Consider the following 17,447-nt stretch of genomic DNA (forward strand, 5'->3'; position numbering starts at 1 on the left):
AGAAGAGGCATGAGGCAGCAGTACTTTACAATGTATGTTTTTCCCCAGAATTCCAATCTTGATGCTACAGGATACTAGCACCAATTTTCTGAGTAAAGTTGCAATGCCATCAGCATAATATTCAGCATTATGCACTCTCAGATGAGGCTATTCCCATCAATGAAAAAAGGAATCTCTTGTGAACAATAAAAAAGGTAGAATTAATTCACTGAAGAATTAATTCAGTAAAGGTTTCCTGAGCATTTTTTCCTGTGAGGAGACAAAAACTGAAGAGCAGTGGAGATCCTATTTGCCTATTTCAAAATTAGCTCTGGGGCAGAAGGCTTTGTTTAGCCATGAAAAAGGAGGCTGCTTCTCCAGAACCCTACTACTTTCCTTAATTGAGCTATAGTTTGTTTGCACAGTTTTCTAGCAGCAGGGATAAAAGCAAAGAGCTGTTTGTTGATTCCTGAATGGTGCCACTTGGACGCAATAATCCGATTCCAAGTAATCTCAGTCCCTCCCCAGGTCAAATGCGACAGTGTTGTAACTCCAGGCAACCACTTGGTGCAGGATTGGGAGCAAGAGCACAGGTAAAAAGGCCAAAGCTGCAGATGAAATGCCTTTTTCTGTGAAAAAGCCTCCTTTTTGCTCCCATTTCACACAGCATCGTCGAGATTTTACAGGAAAGCAATTCACTGGACAGAAATCAGACACATTAATTCCAACATGGCAGAGGGGAAAAGGGGAGCTTATTTGAGAAGCTGGACCAAAAAATCCTATTATTTGGTTAAGAGTTTGCAACAGGTGAGCACCTGTCCACAGAAGAATAAATTCTGGATAGAAATCTTTCCCCCCTCGGCCAAAGAAAAGTCACTGTGACAGTGACAATATATAAATGATGATAAGTCACTTTTGCAGATGAGAGGTGATGGAGAACAGATGCACCTCTGTAAAACAGTCCCTCAGGCTAAATGGTTCTTCCTCTGGAAGACCTGAATGTCTTCATACTTGCATGGGCTACCAAGCCTATTTCTTGTGTTGAGTGCTGCTTGAATGTTAGGAATGAACCAAATAGTGGTGGTATTTCACACTCCTATTTATTTTCTTCTCCATTCATGACTCGCAACAATGACACCCTACCAGCTCCTTTCTTTTGCATCACTGACCCAGCAAAAATAGAGCACCACAAAACAAGATCACAGCCTGACACCCACCGTTCAGTGAAGGGCTGAATAAGCACAACACAGAGCTAGAAACTGCCCTCAAGAAAACACAGCCTAGTACTATGTTATAATCGTGCTTCTCTCAACAGCTTCATGAAAGTTCTGGGTACTCTCATGGCCATCAATCAGAGGGTCCCGCAAGTAAAAACTAAAAACATCTTACCAGTAACTAACAGAACAAAGTTAAATTCCAGCATCTCCCTCTGACAGAAAGAAGTACAAGAAGCTACAGATGGCCATGCTTAATTAACAAGCTGCTAGGACAGAGTAATTTTGGGATTTCATTTAAGTATAAAGAATCATGGCAAAATATCCTCGTTATTCATGCCTTCAGAGCAGAGTGGTTATCCTGCATCTAGATCCAGAATTTGGTAACAGCTACACCAGGGTAGGACTGTTGACAACTTTGAAAACAAAGGACTCTTCACACCTACAAATGCTTTCTGTGACTGCAATGCACTTTTGAGCTCTAATACAAGCCCTAGAAAAGCAAATGAAAGTCCTTCCCAACCCACAGAAGTATCCACTTTTCTTCTGTTTTCCCCTAATCCCCATGTACCGCCATGTCCACACTCCTCGCCGCCACGACATCTTTGGGTTTTGCATCTTTGGTTCCAATGTAGGAGCCGATGGTGTCACAGGACCAGGGGGAGTATTGGCTGTAGTCATTTCCTTTGTATTTCCCAGCTACCTTCAGGTCTTCATCCAAGTACTGTACAAAAACAAAAACCTGGTTCTGTAAGTGAAGGGAAGAAGCAGCTTCACAGCCACCCTCCTTACTTCAACAGCAGTGAACTTGAGAAACACCACTAGGATTATTTTTTTATCAGATACATCACCATTTGGAATTGGGCTGTGGCAGGCATGAAGTGCATGAAATTCTGATCACCTGGCCACGCTCCCAGTGCTGACTGTTCACTTGGCCAGCATGAAAGTGGTATTTTGACCTTGGTTAAAAAAATAAGTCTCTATCAAGAGAATGTTACTTAATTCTAAGAATGTCAGGAGCAAATGAAGTAAAGTCCAGTAACTGTGAAGACTACTTCAACTAATAATAGCTCAAAACTTATTTTCTTGGTTGCACCAAGAGCAGATAGCTTAGAATCAGTGGTAGATCAGAGAATCAACAGCCAGTTGAGATACTGGAGACTACACTGCAAGGGCTTCCCACCTGGAGCACAAAATCCACAATCCATTCACACACTTGCGATGTACTGTTTTGATTTTCTCGTTACCTTCACCTGTCAGCACACAAAAACTCCAAAGTGTTTTCTAAACATGCCAGCACATTACGTTTTTGTCAAAATATGCTTACCTCCTCTGAGTGAAAAGGATGAGGCAAGGTTGGCGACGGTGCAAAAGGAGGCGGAGAAATCACCTTCCTCTCCTCCAGCTGGGCCATGATCTCTTTCCTTCGTCGGTGAAGTTCATCCAGGCTGGGATGAGGCTGAAATGAAGACAAATATGTTACAGAGCTCCTGAAGCATTATTGCACAAAACTAGTAATTTCCTAAGTGTTGTTTATCCAAACAAAACATGGCAGCTTTATCCTACAAGAAAGGGAAATATGGAGCACAGACAGAATCATTAAAATAACAAATAATGATCACTTTGTTAAAGTCTTTCTGCTACCTGTCATGTTTGATAGAGGACATAAACGTTCCTACACTGGTCAGTGTTAGTTCAAGGCGCCTCAGAGACAAGGCATGCATCCCATCCTGGCAAAGTTTCCACTGGAACATGTTCCAGCATGTCAAGTCCCCATTTCAGTCATGTGGGGAAAGTGGGAGAACTCTACAGATCATAACCTCGTCATATTAGTTATTAATTTTCCATTAAACATCCCACAAACATATCAAACTCAAAACTGGTAAGTCTACAAGCTATGTTAAAAATGCTTCCTGGACTCAGCAACAGGGTTCAGGGCCTTTAATCTGAATTATAGATGATGTAAATCCAACTAATTCTGCAGGACTTGACTCCAGCCGCTGCCTTCCCAGAACATGTTTGCTAACTGAAGGGTCTTCTTCGGAGAACTGTGCAATCTTAGAGAAAATCTGGCAGAGTGGAATTTGCAATTCCTTTATCATGAAATGTATGTTTAATATTTCTTATTTAAGCACAGAGCTGGTCATTCACACCTGGGCAGTACAAGAATGCAGAAATGACCATTTCCACAAACTGCATTTAATCTGCAGAGGAGTGCAGATTAAATTCCAGCCTAATCTTTGCTGGAGAAACCAGGGCTGTATGAGACAATTACAATGCCTTTTACCAATGCTTTTCTACTTTGAGCACTAAATAGCAACCTGCTGCTCTTCTACATATTAACATCATTACAACTGCAGAGTTGACCAGTAACTAAATTGCCTTCCAGGTTTCAAGTGGAAACCTCTATTTCCTCACAAAGCCCTCACCGAAATAACATTCAACTTGGAGCAGCAGGAGAGAAAGGACGAACAAGTACAAAATGGCAGCACAAACCCTGTGGCATGAAGGCCTGATCTGGCCGAGGTGCGGAGCCACCGGGCAATACGCTTCTGCTTGCTGGTATCTGTCTCTGGCCTCGGGCACGTAGGGGGTGACGGCGGCGGGCGGGATGTCGATGGGCACGGGGCTGCCCCGCACCACGTCCTCGCGCTGGTAGGGTGGCACCGGGGGGTACACACGGCGGCTGTCGTAGTGCGGGGGATACAGGGGCTGTGCCAGCGGTGGGTACTGCTGCGGTTGCGGGTACTGCGGGCTCACCACGCGCTCCGGCAGGTACGGCGTGTATGGCTCCAGGTACGGGGTACCCGCCTCGGCGGCCGAGGGAGGCGGCCGGACAAAGCGGGACATGGACTGCGTGGGGTAGTACATTCCTGAGGGGAGGAGCCAAAGGGGACAAAGGCATTAGCACCGGTGGCCACAAATCGCCCCAAGTACTGCGGTCTGCAAGAATCATGAAGAAAATGGTAAAAAATGGTCAAAAAAAATGGTCTAACTGGTATTTCTATTCAAGAATTAACCACAGAAACCCTGAAGCAGCAGAAGTCAATCCAATTATTTAAAGTTCAATTATCTAAATAAGATACCAGAAAGGTATCAATGTTACAGTAGCTGAAGAAGGGGTGGTGAGACTGAGCCCACCACAGGTGCCAGTGGTCCTGGCCAGCACACTACATAGAAATAATTCACCAGACTGCTGTGAATGCTTTCAGCTAAACAAAACCTAAGAAGTAAACTGAAGATTAGCCTGTACATCTTCATTCATGCAACTAAAATTCAATTAGTCCCAATATATCAGAGCCACTACTTGTGTAAAGGAACTCAGATTATTAGAATTTAAAGTTATCTAAAGATTTCTTCTACCTCTTGAATAGTAGAAAAAAAATTCAGAATTGTGAATCACCAAAGACTTCTAAGATCACACCTCCTGGTTACCTGAACATTTTAATATTCTATCTGGGATCTCTGGATAATTTAAAAATAAGCATAAATATGTGCATAACATTAAATTTTGTAGACAACTCAGATGTTCAGTGGCACATAATGATCAAGTGTTGTTTGTTTTTCTTCAAAATGCTCTGCAACTTTCTCAAAAATGGGTTCGCCCTCCCCTTTCCTTTCTAGGATTTTTTCTTCTTCCAACTTTTTTTGGTCTTCCATTCCTTACTTTCCTTTCATATTAACTTCACTTTACCTCATTTCCCTCTGCATTCTTACACTGCCCAAGAATCATTTCGTCTTCATATATAGCCATATCTTTTATTTTTAATCCCCTTCAATATTACCTTTCTCCCCTTGGTCTCTTTATACTCAGGAGTTTTTCCTCTTAGTTCCTTTTTTAATCTGCTTTCTTTTTTGTGAACACCCTTCTCAAATTCATGTCTCTACCCATCACATGTACTTTATTTCCATTTTCCCTGATTCAGACTGAATTAAGGTTTACCATACTGGATCCTTGATCTAGCCCAGTTGGGAAGAACTGAATACAGAAGGATTTGCTACGCTGAATGGATACAAGTATCTGTTTTAATTTGCATTGAAGTCCTCAGTCAAGACATAAAATCCTCCCAATTTCCCTTTTATGATGCCATCACCACATTAGTGTCTTTACTCCATGTTATAGGCAAGAAAACTTCAATTTAAGAGCTTAAAAAACAGAGTGGGAAGTAAGATTAAAATCAGCATAATGATGAAAGAGCTTGGTGCCAACCTTACCTTGTTGGTAGGGCGCTGGCTCAAATGGTGGGGCAGCTCCTCTGGGGTCTTGGTAAAACATATCTGCTTGTTGAGCATTGTACAACTGAGACCCTCGTGGTACCATCTGCAACTGCTTGGTGACAGACACTGAGGGCAGATCTGCTGGGGCCCGGGGGGGCACAGGATGAGGGTTCACTGGTAAGGCAGAAATAGAGCTCTTGGGGACAGATTCCAGCCTGAAAAGCAGAAAGATGGCACTGCTTATTAAGGTCTAGTACAGCACACTGCATTCTCACACACTGTTCTTCATCTACACCCCATCTTCTGAAGGCTTATATCACCTTCTCCAATTAAGTGTAAAGTAAACAGTTTAAAGTTGAAAATTTTAGCTATAGTTTTCTACTCTACTCTTTAATCACTAAAAAAACCCCCCAAAACCAACAACAAAACCCAAACCACAAAAACAACCACAACCCCGATTTCACTTCTTTTCTAGAGAATGGATTTCCTTAGTTTCTACTCCACAGGTACACACATAACATTTGGAACAAGAGGTAGGAAGACCCGTACAAGTCAGGAGGGGATCCAGGGGCACTGCTACTCAGATGGTCCATCTTCCCGGGCTTCAGAGCAGTTTCATAACCTGAGTCAGTCCCTCGAGAGATGAGCTGTGTCACTGTGCTGCCTGTTGACACAATTCCATTTGGCAGGGCAGAGGTTTTCCTATTGGGCAAGTCCACTCCCCCCTCCTCTGAGAGGATAGCTCCTGAAGGCAGGCCCACCTCGTTCAGCTGGCCCAGGGAGGCACTCAGGGGTCTTCTGGGAACCAGACGTTTGTTCATTTTACGGAATCTTCAGAAAGAGAAACCGCACATCAGAAATTGAAACAGAAAAAAGTAAAAGGAGCTGCACTTTCAGGAGTTTTCAAACACAGGTTCTGTTGAAAGCTTCAAGTTTTAATTCAAGTTTCCAAGGGGCTTGGGAGAATATCTTTTAGAATACAACTTGCCTGATAGTTGAGCTCTTTAACAGCAGTTTCAATCAGAACAAGGATGGATTTTGAATGAGAAGTACATCAAGAATTCACAGCTAAACTTCACACAGCAAGTTTAAAATCTTACTGTCAACATACACATTTCAACTGTACAGAAGAAAACCAAACATCACATAAAATACAGTAACAGAAGCTTCAGAGTAAGAATCACAGAATGTTCAAATCTCTTTTATTCAGAGAAGAAACAGCAGAAAATTAAAGTGACAAAAGATGAAGATACCCTTTTCCACCATGTGTCCAATGATAAGCCAAGTGTTTACTGCCACATGGTATCTTTTAAAGCACAGTTTAAGATTTATGTTACTATATCAACATACAGTTTACACCATTTGTGTGTATCACTTGATAAAGTGATTGAAGAGATAAAACCACTGCAATTCCAAAAATTTAACTGCTTCTGAGTAAAGTCTGAAAAACACAGGCATTTTAACTAAACCAGCAGGCTGGCAGTACTAGAGAGCAAATTCCAGAGTTGAAGGTCCTCCACCAAACCCCTGCCATCAGCTCAGATCCCAGAACCAAGTGCGAAGGTGGATTTGCAGACCTGGGTGTTCTCACCGAACAAGAGACCATTTCCTCACCAGGGCTGAAGTCAACACTTTATTGCCATATCTAACAGAGTGAGATGGGAACCCAGGCTAGGAAGGTACACACATTACTGTAGAAAAAGGGGACACTCACTACTCAATCTTTAGATAATCTTTGTATTTGCCCACACGCACGACATTAAGGGCAATGTAACAGAGGCAAAAAGGGGGTCTATTGCCAGGCTTGTTTTGGTTTTGTTTTGATGTGACAATATAGAGAGCCAGACAAAGTGTAATCTTGCTATACACATTTGGGCTGTTGACTTGTAAGAGTTCATTGAGTATCTTCTAGCCACCTTCCTAACTCTCCCAATTTCCGGGTGGATTAATCTTTACCCACATACTCAAACTATGAATTTGAGCTGCAGTGTGTTGACAGTGGGTATCATTCAGAAGGCATTAAAGAGAGTACAGAGACCAGGCTGTCAACTGAGTAGGGACAGACTATAGCCTTCTAAACAATTAATCTAGAAGTTCAATACTTGCCTATGCACACTGGGTCTTTGTCCCTTGTACCAAGAGGGTAATAAGCTGCTGTTTAAGCAAGTCTAAATCATAATTTGCTATCTAAGGCATTACCACACACTTCCCCATAACCTTCCTCCAAACTTAAATCTATATATACAGGAACCACACAGCAACAGCAAGGCTTATTATTCACACTAAGCATTTCTAAAAGGAGGAGCACTGACAATAACTACTTAAAGGATTTAAGCAAAGATAAAAGCACAAGAAAGACTTAGAACTCCAGGTTCCACGACCACCTACAGAAACTATTGGAACCTGAAAGAGAGTAAACATTCACTTTGGCCCATGACAGACAACATCAATACCAAGGCATACAAGTCAGTCGGGGGCTACAATAGGCCTCTCCCACCTGCCAACTGTTTAGTCCTTGATACACACAACCAGCTCCGTGGTGTAACACTGACCCACCACCCAGCACAGGTTAACAGAACCACGCCAGTCAACACTACCAACCTCCATTTTAATAACACAATGGCAAAAGGCAAAACACCCCAACTGTTTCTGCAGCACACAAAGTCCTATTCTTTGTTCACTTGAATAACTGTCTTTGTCATTATAACAGCACAGGCTCTGCTCTTTTTCCCTTCGTGTTTTGCCTATCCACTGTGTGCTGGCTACAGAGCCAGTGAACTGCCCTATCAATGCTTCAAGGTTAGATTAAAAAAATGAAACACTGTATACTAATTACTTAAAATAAATTAAAACAACCTGCAGAACAACAGCACCTTGCCCTTGGATAACTCAGGGCCCCCTCTGAATCTGTAACGGATGTAGATTATTTGCTGCAGACTTCATATCACCATTATTTTTTAACTCTACATCAACAGATTTAACCAACTGAAGGTTACAGCACGAAACTTTCTGACAGATTGCACAAATAACTGCTGCAGGAAAAAAATCTTGGAAAGTTCATTTTTAGCTCTCTGGAGAGCCAGCAACACATTCCCTACATTTGGAAAACTGCCTGCAACCCCCCTGAATACAAAGGGAAGATGAGAAGTACCCCCAAATAATGACCACTGTGGATGCAGGTTTAGTCACACTTTAAAAATAAGGAAAACAGCCAACCCTCAAAACCCTCAAATAACACTTGTGTAACATCAAACCTCTGGAGCTGCATTACTGCTGAACAAAGCCAAATATCCTGTTTGGAAGTACAAGCAGCCCCAAAACCTAAGACAGACTGTCACAGGTTTTTCACATTATTTCTTCTAGTGTATCAGCCAGGTTGCACCTCCTCTTCTCATTCCTAGATAGGATAAATAACTCTTACAGGTAAGATGAAGCAAAGATTGGACTGGTTTCTACTAGCAGAGGTACACTTACTTTTCCAGCTCCTCCTGGGAGTGTGCAAAGGTGCAGCTGGCCCCCCGGGGACATCCTCCTCTCTGCTTCATGTCTCGGCACATGTATGTCTTGTACTTGCTGTGCTGAGGGGGCTGACAAGGGTAAAGAAACCAGGTGAGACATCTCAACTTCAAAGTGCACCTAACCAAGAGCTGAGGGTATCCTCTTAGCCAAGGCCTGTTGATAATTCCTTCAATTTACATGTTTCAGGAGCACCTGATGGGAAACAAATGACTGGAGCAGATGTTTGGTTCTTCCAGGGAACCAAGAGATTCAAGAGTAGATGTTTTGACAACTAAGTCACTATCAGGTTTCTACAACATTTTAATTCAAATTCTTTACTGGAGGCTCTAACTGGAACACAGCTACACATTTCAGGACACAGTTAAGTGGACAAAACTGATCTAAGATGAAAAAATTACCATGATAATCAGAAATTACCAAATATTTATCAAGTTATGTGGTAGATTGAAAATAAATACAATTTAGTTGCTCTTTCTTTGCTTTCTGTTGGCTCAAAATGGCACCTGAGTATCCTTCGATCTGCATGAGAGTTAAATTTCACCACCTTTTCTTTTACCCCCTTTTGCACTAAAAATATCTTCACTATCTATAATTGTTTCCATCAATAGTTGAGGGTGCAATCTTACTCCTACACAGAGCAGCAGGGGATGGGCTGTCTTCTGTATTTTTCTTAGTTAAGTTCCCCAAGAAACAACAACTTACTGCAATCTTACTGTCTGCATGGTCACCCATCTGCCAGTCCCTCTAAATAAAGGCTGACAGAAGGCCAAGAGGGGGTCTCAAAGTCCTTTAAATTCCTACAGTTTCTGCAGCAGAATTAAATCAGAGACAGAAATACCCTACTCGAGAGCTCCCATGGAGGGAAAGGTCTGTAGAAGTCAACTTTTGCTTTCTGAGAAGCTCAGCCAAAAGGTGTAAATCCCTAAGAAGTCATTTGCAAACTGATTTTTAATTTTTTTATCATCTACTGTGGTGAAAAAAAGATGCAGGCAGGGTGTACCTGAGCTGCAGAGCCTTGTGCTGGCCATGCTGCCAGGCAGCACAGCTCTGCCCACTGCTCAGAAGACATCCCTTTCCCACTGGGAAGGCTCCAGGTTCCCTTCCAAGTGGCACAGCCTATACCAGGTCTAGGCCGGGGGTCACAAGAACAAAAGCCCTCAGTGTTTTTCCCACCCTGACTCCCACTTGTGCATTCCTACTGCTTTTCCTTTTGCTGGTGACAGCGCTCATTAGCCATCCCACTGAATGCAGAATGGTGAAATAGCAGAAATAATTCATTTTAATTTTGCCTTTTTTTTGGCAGAGTAATCTTTCTACTGGTTGAGCTCCCTGGAGCAGCTCTCCAAGAGGAGGAGTGGGACTGGGACAGGCAGCTCTGCCTTTCAGCAGCAGCGAGCATTGACAGCAACTGAGCTACCCAACAAGTGAGACCAAAGGAATGTGTGATTAGATAACAATGAGATAAGCTCAAGTATAATATTTGCCAACATAATTTCATTTCTGAAACAAAAACATTTGGTTCAGGAACTTGGATTGCACCTTTACATAGAGTATTCTTAAATCTTCAAACTTGACAGACCATTAAGCACAGGTGTAAGAATAACTTCATTAACACAGAGCCAGTTGGCTGAAATATGGCACAGAAGGCAAACCCAAGAAAATCCTACATATAATAGTTGCACCTTGGCATCCCTTCCCCACCCTCCAGTCAGGAGGGTTGTTATTCGTTTCCCTCAGCCTGCAGCAGGATCAGACTCTTTTCATCACAGTGAGCTGTGCAAATTATTTCAACAGGTTTTGGGGAGCAGTTTGTTTTGAGGTTTTTTCCTTGTTTCTTTTTTGATAAGTATGACCCAGCAGTGATATTTCAATCAGCTCCTCATCAAGTCAAATCTCTCCGGACGACATTAGTAAACATTGGATACAGCAAATCAAATTCAAGGGTCAGCATTTCCTACATGATTTAGCTTTTACCTGTTGTTGATCTGTTCCTTTTTTGCTGTGATTCTGGATATAATCAACCAAGCCATGAACCACAGTTCTCACAGCAACTAGTCCATTTTCCAGTTGTTCCCATGTTGGAGGTGGAGCATCTGATGCATGGACAGCAAACAGAGAATAGAAAAAGAAAAGTCAGAGGGATTTTCTAAAGTCAGGTAAAAAAAAGAAAACAAAAACCCAACAAACCATCGGGATCACAAAACTTCACTAGACAAGTAGAAGTGTTTATCAGTACATAAAAAGTATTCAGCAACTTAATTCCGGGGTATTTACCTCTTGCAGAATAAAGGGACCTACAGACTCAAGACTGAACTGCACAAAACACCAAATGAGCCTTAGCATGCCAAATTATTTCCTTTTATAAGAACGTTCATCTCACAAGAGCTTCAGAGTAAATGCACTGTACAAACTTCACATAAAAAACATCAGGCTGAAAGTCCCTCTTTGCATTCAGACTCCTGCAGGTAAAATCATTCCATACAAATACCTGATCACTGGCCTGATCCCACAGGCACAGTCATGGAGCAGCAACAGGAATCGGTGCCTCTCACTTGGAAAAAACATCACAAGGTAAATCTGTCTCAGACCACCATCTAACACACAGCACTGTGAATAAACTGTACAGTCTCAATTCTATAGGAGCACTTGAGGGTTTTTTCAGCCAATTTACTTTTCTAATTTTTTGAATCTGTGCCAACAGCTGACCCTCCCACCCCATGTCTGCACACTCTGCTGCAAAGCACGGGACCTCAAAGTGCCCTTCAAGATCTTTAGCACAATTAATTACATTAGATTCCACTCACAAGGCCTAAATTCTTTCAGAGGTATTTCCAACGTGCCCACAGAATAGCAGGGAAGCAACTCAACAGCATAGAAAAGAACCATCAAGACCAGACTTGCCTGTTGAAACCAAGTGAGGCTCTCAGTGATGCTACTTCCCTTAGCAGTTTTTGGCTAACAAATCTGCAGTGCATACAGTTTTGTCCCTCACTTGTTTCAGCATGAAAGATTTGGGAAGAAAGTACTACATTTCCTTTAGCTGTGAAGTACACCTGGTCCTCATTTGAAAGGGAAGTTTATTTGTTTAAAATACAGAAACTAAGAACTACAATTTCTCATCTCCTGAAGTAATACTTTAGGCCTTCACACTATTTTGACGCATAATGATTTTACACATGTTAACAGGTATGAAATAAACCTTCAGCCACAGCACTCTGTTCTGTCCCTTCTCTTCTCCCTCAATCGGTCCACCCTCACAGCACTGCTGATTTTTAATCAACAATATTCATCTTTCTCTCCTCTGTCAACAGCTTATATTCTTTTCGGCTATCTTCACCTTCCCAGACTGTCTTTCCCACCTTTGCAGAATTATACATTAACAAGAAAAACACTAAATTTCTGAAGGTAACAAATCTTTCTTGTCTAGACTAATTTTTGTCCAGCTTCTGTCTACTCAATCAATCAAAATTCTACTGTGGAATCCAAAATTCTTTACACAGAAAATGTCTTACGATTTTAAGCTGCTTTTAAGAGAATTCTGAGTGCAATGTCTGCAGGCTGGAGATCTCAGATCAAAAACTAATACAAAGAACTTCCTGAGTAAATAAAAAGACATACAATTTTCAATAAGTTAATGGAAGTCCTTAATCTGATGAGTTGAAGACTTCCCCAAGTTGGTTAACAAATTGGTTAACAAATTATTTGCTGCAGTAGAGAACTGGAGAGAAAAAGGCTCTGGTTCAGGCTCTGCTTTAAACACAGTCAATCTTCCTGCTGTTTTGCAACATGGTTAAAACAGCAGCATGTGGACTAAAACAGGGAAAAGAGGAAATCTCAGAGTGCTGCCACTCCCCACATTAGCACTGCCCAAGTACACCCTCTCTCATCTCACAGGATTATGCGCTGAACACTCTCATGAGAGCTCATCCAGTGCCATCAAACAAGGGAGCTCACCTTGGAGAGGTGGTGAAATGGTTCCTGCCATACTTTGGAAGCTATTTTAGCTTTGGAATAGTTCAGTTCCTCACACAGATTACTGCTGTTCCAGGCTGGCTTTGAATACCACCCAAGAATCTTACGTTGATGAGTCACAGGATGCTTCCTTATACTTGATGATCAGCTTTCAATCTTTCCACTGTGTTAAGCTCCTCCTGGCTAAACCCTAAGTTACAGGTTTTCCAGACTTACCTGGACTGGGATCAATATTTGCCAGGAGCTCTAGGTGAGGTCGCAGACGATTCAGGTTAGCTGGATCTCCAGTCCTCTGCAGAGCAATAGTTAATTCCTGAACACTCTGTGCAAATGAGGCTGGGGTCTGCAACTTAAAAAAATTATCATAATTAACTTTCTACAGGAAAAGCAATCCTCATGGTTTCTGAAGGCTGCTCCACAAGCTCACAAGAGCTGTCTCCCAAATCTGAAGGAAAACCTTTTTATGCACCAGCCCATTTCAGCAAGCCCTTTCTACCAAGAATGCACAATTCTCTGACATTGCAGGTTAAAATACAGCTCTAAACAGACAAAACAGATGCTAGTATTATTTCTAGCAGTAAAACCCATTTCTTCTGTGTTGTGCTGGCACCCAGATTAAAAATGGACAATATTAGAAACCATTCAATTTAGATTCCTGAAGAGCCTAATATCTTCAACGCCCCCCAGCAGGTTTGCACCTTGCTTTAAATTGAGTACAGCAGACAACAAAGAGCAAGATGGTTCAAGGAAAAAATAGCAACGTTCCATTTACTAACATCACACAACTCCATTATTCAAAACCCTTGAATTCTACCTAGGTCCTTCAGGAGATGCCTGGCAGAACATTTGAAAAAGCAGGCAAAGGCATAAATACACCGTAGACAGATCTTGAAGCTAATTCTCCTGCACAGCAGCCAATGCAGTTGTTTCACAGCTTTCCTAACCATTCAACAAGATTCAGTTTTTCCCACCCAATTTATGCACTTACAATGCGAGTTCCCTAATTTAAAAGCCCGTGTTGCTTCTAAACACAAAGAGATCTGGGCATTTCTAGAGGTCAAATATTTTATTTAAAAATATGCTTCTACCTCTGTACTTCAGCAATAGGCTGGGGGACTGATTTGTTTCCTGCCCAGAAACACAGACCATTAACCTCTGTCACTACACTGCTAGTTGTCAGCTGTTCACAAAGGTCACATCCCAATTGTGTAGCTGAACTTTGTGGCTTCCCATCTGCAGAAAGAAGTAAAGTAGCAAGAGACAGCAGGATGGCAGAGGGAGCAAGACTCATCAGGTTATAAATACACATTCTAATTATTTAGGGCATAACGGGCTTTGAAATAACAGGGCAAATGATTACAGGGCGAGTACACATGGGCATAGTTTGTAAATACAAGCCCCGAAATCTACCACAGCTGCATCCAAGGAGGGCTGGGCTGCTTTGAGGTGGCTTTACCTTGTCGATGATGCTCTGCATGTGGGATTTGTGAGACTGGTCTCCGTAGAGCAGCGAGGACCACTGGTCTGGGGCGATGCGTAAACCTGCCTCCATGGCTATCTGAACTATCTGGGAGTCGTGTTCCCTCCGCAGAGCTTCGTAGGTCCGAAATTCCTCCTTCAGCTGCATCAGGGAGGAATCCTCGTCTCGCTTTGTCACCTAGCGGGGAAAAATGAGTCAAAGGTAATTAAGCAGGATAAGCCAGAGATTATGTGAAGCCCAAGACAACTGACATCTTCAGTCAGCAGCTAAGTCCTTCCTCCCAAACTAAACTCAAGTATGACAATATGCAGTGAACATCAGTTTTTGCTAAAATAATACACTCTATGAAGAGATGAGCCACTATAAAATGGATAAAAAACATCATTTACTCAGACTCTGACCTGGTGAAAGCGTCACACTTCCTAACTGACTTTACAGCATTCACACCTTACTTCTCCAATCAAGGAGATCTGCATTTCAGAATTTTGTTTGAGGGTACAATTAGCACAACCAAAGCATTTTGCTACTCATTTAGCAAAAGTGAATGACATTTAGGTTGAACACCTAACTAAAGGATCATTAAGTACTACAAAGTGCACTAGACAGCTTAAATTCTCTTCATACAACTCTCATGTCCAAGAGGCTCCTATTTCTTTGTTTGTGACCACATCACCAGTGAATTAACAGAACTAGGGATCTTCCAGCTTTAAGCCACTTCTAAGGAGATAAGAATGTTGGCTTACATCCAGGTTTTGTAACTGTGCATCTATTAGACTGGACAGAGTCAAATCCTAGCTTTAGAGCTCCAAGATGCAGTTTCAGCCTATGCTGCCATCACAGCTGTACAAAGAACTCTCCAAACACACATGGGATTTCATGAGCAATACTTTCTATAACTATACATTTTTTTAGGCACATTTAATGTTACAGGACAAGGAAACTCGAAAGTGCAAACAGTTTTCATAGCATTATGAAATCTCCAGGCAGAATCTTCTTCATACCTTGAAGCATGAGGCCCTGTACAGGAGCTGGACAACGTGCCCAATGCTAGTTTTGGAAGCCTGAGGGAATCGGGGCTCCAGCCTCTGCACCACAAAGAGAACCAAGACCTTTCGTGACAGAGCAGATCCATCTTCCAGAGCCAGCAGGACCAGCTTTAAAGCCTCCTCTTGCATTGCTGAGGGTGGGGGGAAACATGAAGAAAAGAGACAAAGGATGAGAGAAGCACAGGAACGATTTGTGCACAATTTCTTGGTTCCCTACAAGTGGGAGACCAGCTACAAACTCCCCCAACACACACACAAACCCACGTGAAATTATGAAATTATTATTTCATCTATTCTGGGTACCATCCGATAGGAAGACTTCTTTGTTCCTGTCTGTACACCTCTTCATTATTAATGTAAGAGTTTTCCAAGCATATTATCTATGTCCCACACCTACTCCAGCAGAAAATGCTGACAGGCTGAGGAAGGGGGTAAGGTTCATTCCCATGCAGGTAAAAGAGCAATGAGTGCTCACGCAAATAACTCAGGTGCTGCAGCACCTCTATTTTGCTTGGTAACAAGCCTCTCTCTTGCCTGGAGTGGTACCAAAGCGAGCATCTCAAAGTCAGCCCTTCTTAATCTGTTTCAGTGGGTGAAAAGTGTTATTTTTAGTGTATTTTTAGTTTAAGAAGTTGGCTGCATATTTCAAGACTCAAAAAGTGAAGCCTATATTTTCCATAATGAGACTTTTTTTTTTTTTAAGCAAAATTGATTTTTTTCTGGTATTCTAAGCAAAGGAATGTAATTTCTAAGTACATAACTTTTTAAAAATGTGTGCACATAACTGTAACAAATCTATCCCCCCAACTGATATGTATGTTTATTACCCCAAAGAAGGCAAAGAAGCCAAGTCCAGCCTCTTCTAGTAAACTTTTTTCTAGGAGGGTCTTACTTCTTCAAGGAATAGCAAGAGAAACTACTTCTCATTTATCTTATGACAAGAAAAGGACACACGTTATTCTGAATTTCACAGAAGACTTGCAAAAGCACTAAAAATGCAAGGAAGTCCATGACAGCAGCCCAACAGCCCAACCTACTATTAAGAAATTAAGCTGCTGCCTAATAAAACCACTCGGGAAATTTAATTTACTGATGGCTCAGTTCTAAGCGGCTTCCAGCACAGCAGTGGCACTGCCGTGTCATCTACCTGGCCCCAGGAACTGGCAGCCTCTGGCTCTCACTGCAGCCCAGAGGTTGGAAGAGAGCTGCTGAGGGTTCTGGTGCTGGAGAATGAGCTCTGTGACTGTTCTCTCGCCCAGTGACCGTGCTGCTCGCATGGCTCTGATCCGCCCTTCCTCCTCCACCAGCTGGCAGTGGACTAATGTCACAAGTTTCCTCTGCATGGGACGACTCAGCACGCTCTGCGTAGTACTGTTGAGACCCACACCTTCAAAACAAAATGAAACAGAGTAATAAACCACCTCATATTTCCTCTTTTTGTGCCAGCCTTCAGTGACTGTACTGTACAGTGCAAACCTGATGTCCACTTTGTCAAACAGAGCACTGCACAAGGCATATCAGATGTTCATTTTTGCCACCTTGTCTTATTTGGCATTAAAAGCAGTCTCCTGGGAGTCAGCTTCCCCACAGGTTTATGTCTTGTGATTGGCTGATTTAGCTCTCTAAGAAGGTGGAGCCTCTAATGAATCCTCTCAGCATGAGGGTAGTTTGTCCCACGCTCTCAGTTCATCCCTTATTCATGAACTTCAGGGATCACTGGGATCTTGGTTTGTTTTCACAAGACATTTAGTTTCCTGCCCACATCTGACATGTCCACTGTTTTGGCCCAGCCAAACTGAGCTTACACATGAGTCCTGAACTGCTTGGGGTGCAAAAACTCTGATTCACAAAGTGCTGGGAGCCACTTAATCCAGGATAAAGGAACGAGTGACTCACTAGGCAAATGGCTGCCATGCTGAGTTTGTTGTACAGCCAGGGCTTATTCACCGGGCCACTACTACCCAGAGTCATGCTGCTGTCACACTGTTCTGGGCAGAAAGGACTGAGACAACTCCCTGT

At 42.4% G+C, this 17,447-nt stretch overlaps 1 protein-coding gene across 13 annotated transcripts in view; it reads right to left on the bottom strand.

The window, feature by feature from the left end:
- Positions 1-17,447, bottom strand: part of RC3H1 (ring finger and CCCH-type domains 1) — a 58,692-nt gene that overhangs the window by 10,755 nt on the left and 30,490 nt on the right. For 8 of the 13 annotated variants that reach the window (XM_032697186.1, XM_032697199.1, XM_032697194.1 and 5 more), the window contains exons 4-14: positions 16,576-16,815; positions 15,384-15,559; positions 14,359-14,559; positions 13,119-13,251; positions 10,905-11,023; positions 8,886-8,998; positions 5,961-6,242; positions 5,409-5,626; positions 3,690-4,066; positions 2,521-2,652; positions 1,765-1,935 (exon numbers count right to left, since the gene is read on the bottom strand). In XM_032697186.1, the coding sequence (XP_032553077.1) occupies positions 1,765-1,935; positions 2,521-2,652; positions 3,690-4,066; positions 5,409-5,626; positions 5,961-6,242; positions 8,886-8,998; positions 10,905-11,023; positions 13,119-13,251; positions 14,359-14,559; positions 15,384-15,559; positions 16,576-16,815 (2,162 nt within the window). The remainder of the gene's footprint in view (positions 1-1,764; positions 1,936-2,520; positions 2,653-3,689; positions 4,067-5,408; positions 5,627-5,960; positions 6,243-8,885; positions 8,999-10,904; positions 11,024-13,118; positions 13,252-14,358; positions 14,560-15,383; positions 15,560-16,575; positions 16,816-17,447) is intronic. The other 5 variants (XM_032697196.1, XM_032697193.1, XM_032697192.1 and 2 more) reach the window with 2 other exon arrangements.

This window comes from Chiroxiphia lanceolata, chromosome 9, assembly GCF_009829145.1.
Source record: "Chiroxiphia lanceolata isolate bChiLan1 chromosome 9, bChiLan1.pri, whole genome shotgun sequence".
Taxonomy (NCBI): domain Eukaryota; kingdom Metazoa; phylum Chordata; class Aves; order Passeriformes; family Pipridae; genus Chiroxiphia; species Chiroxiphia lanceolata.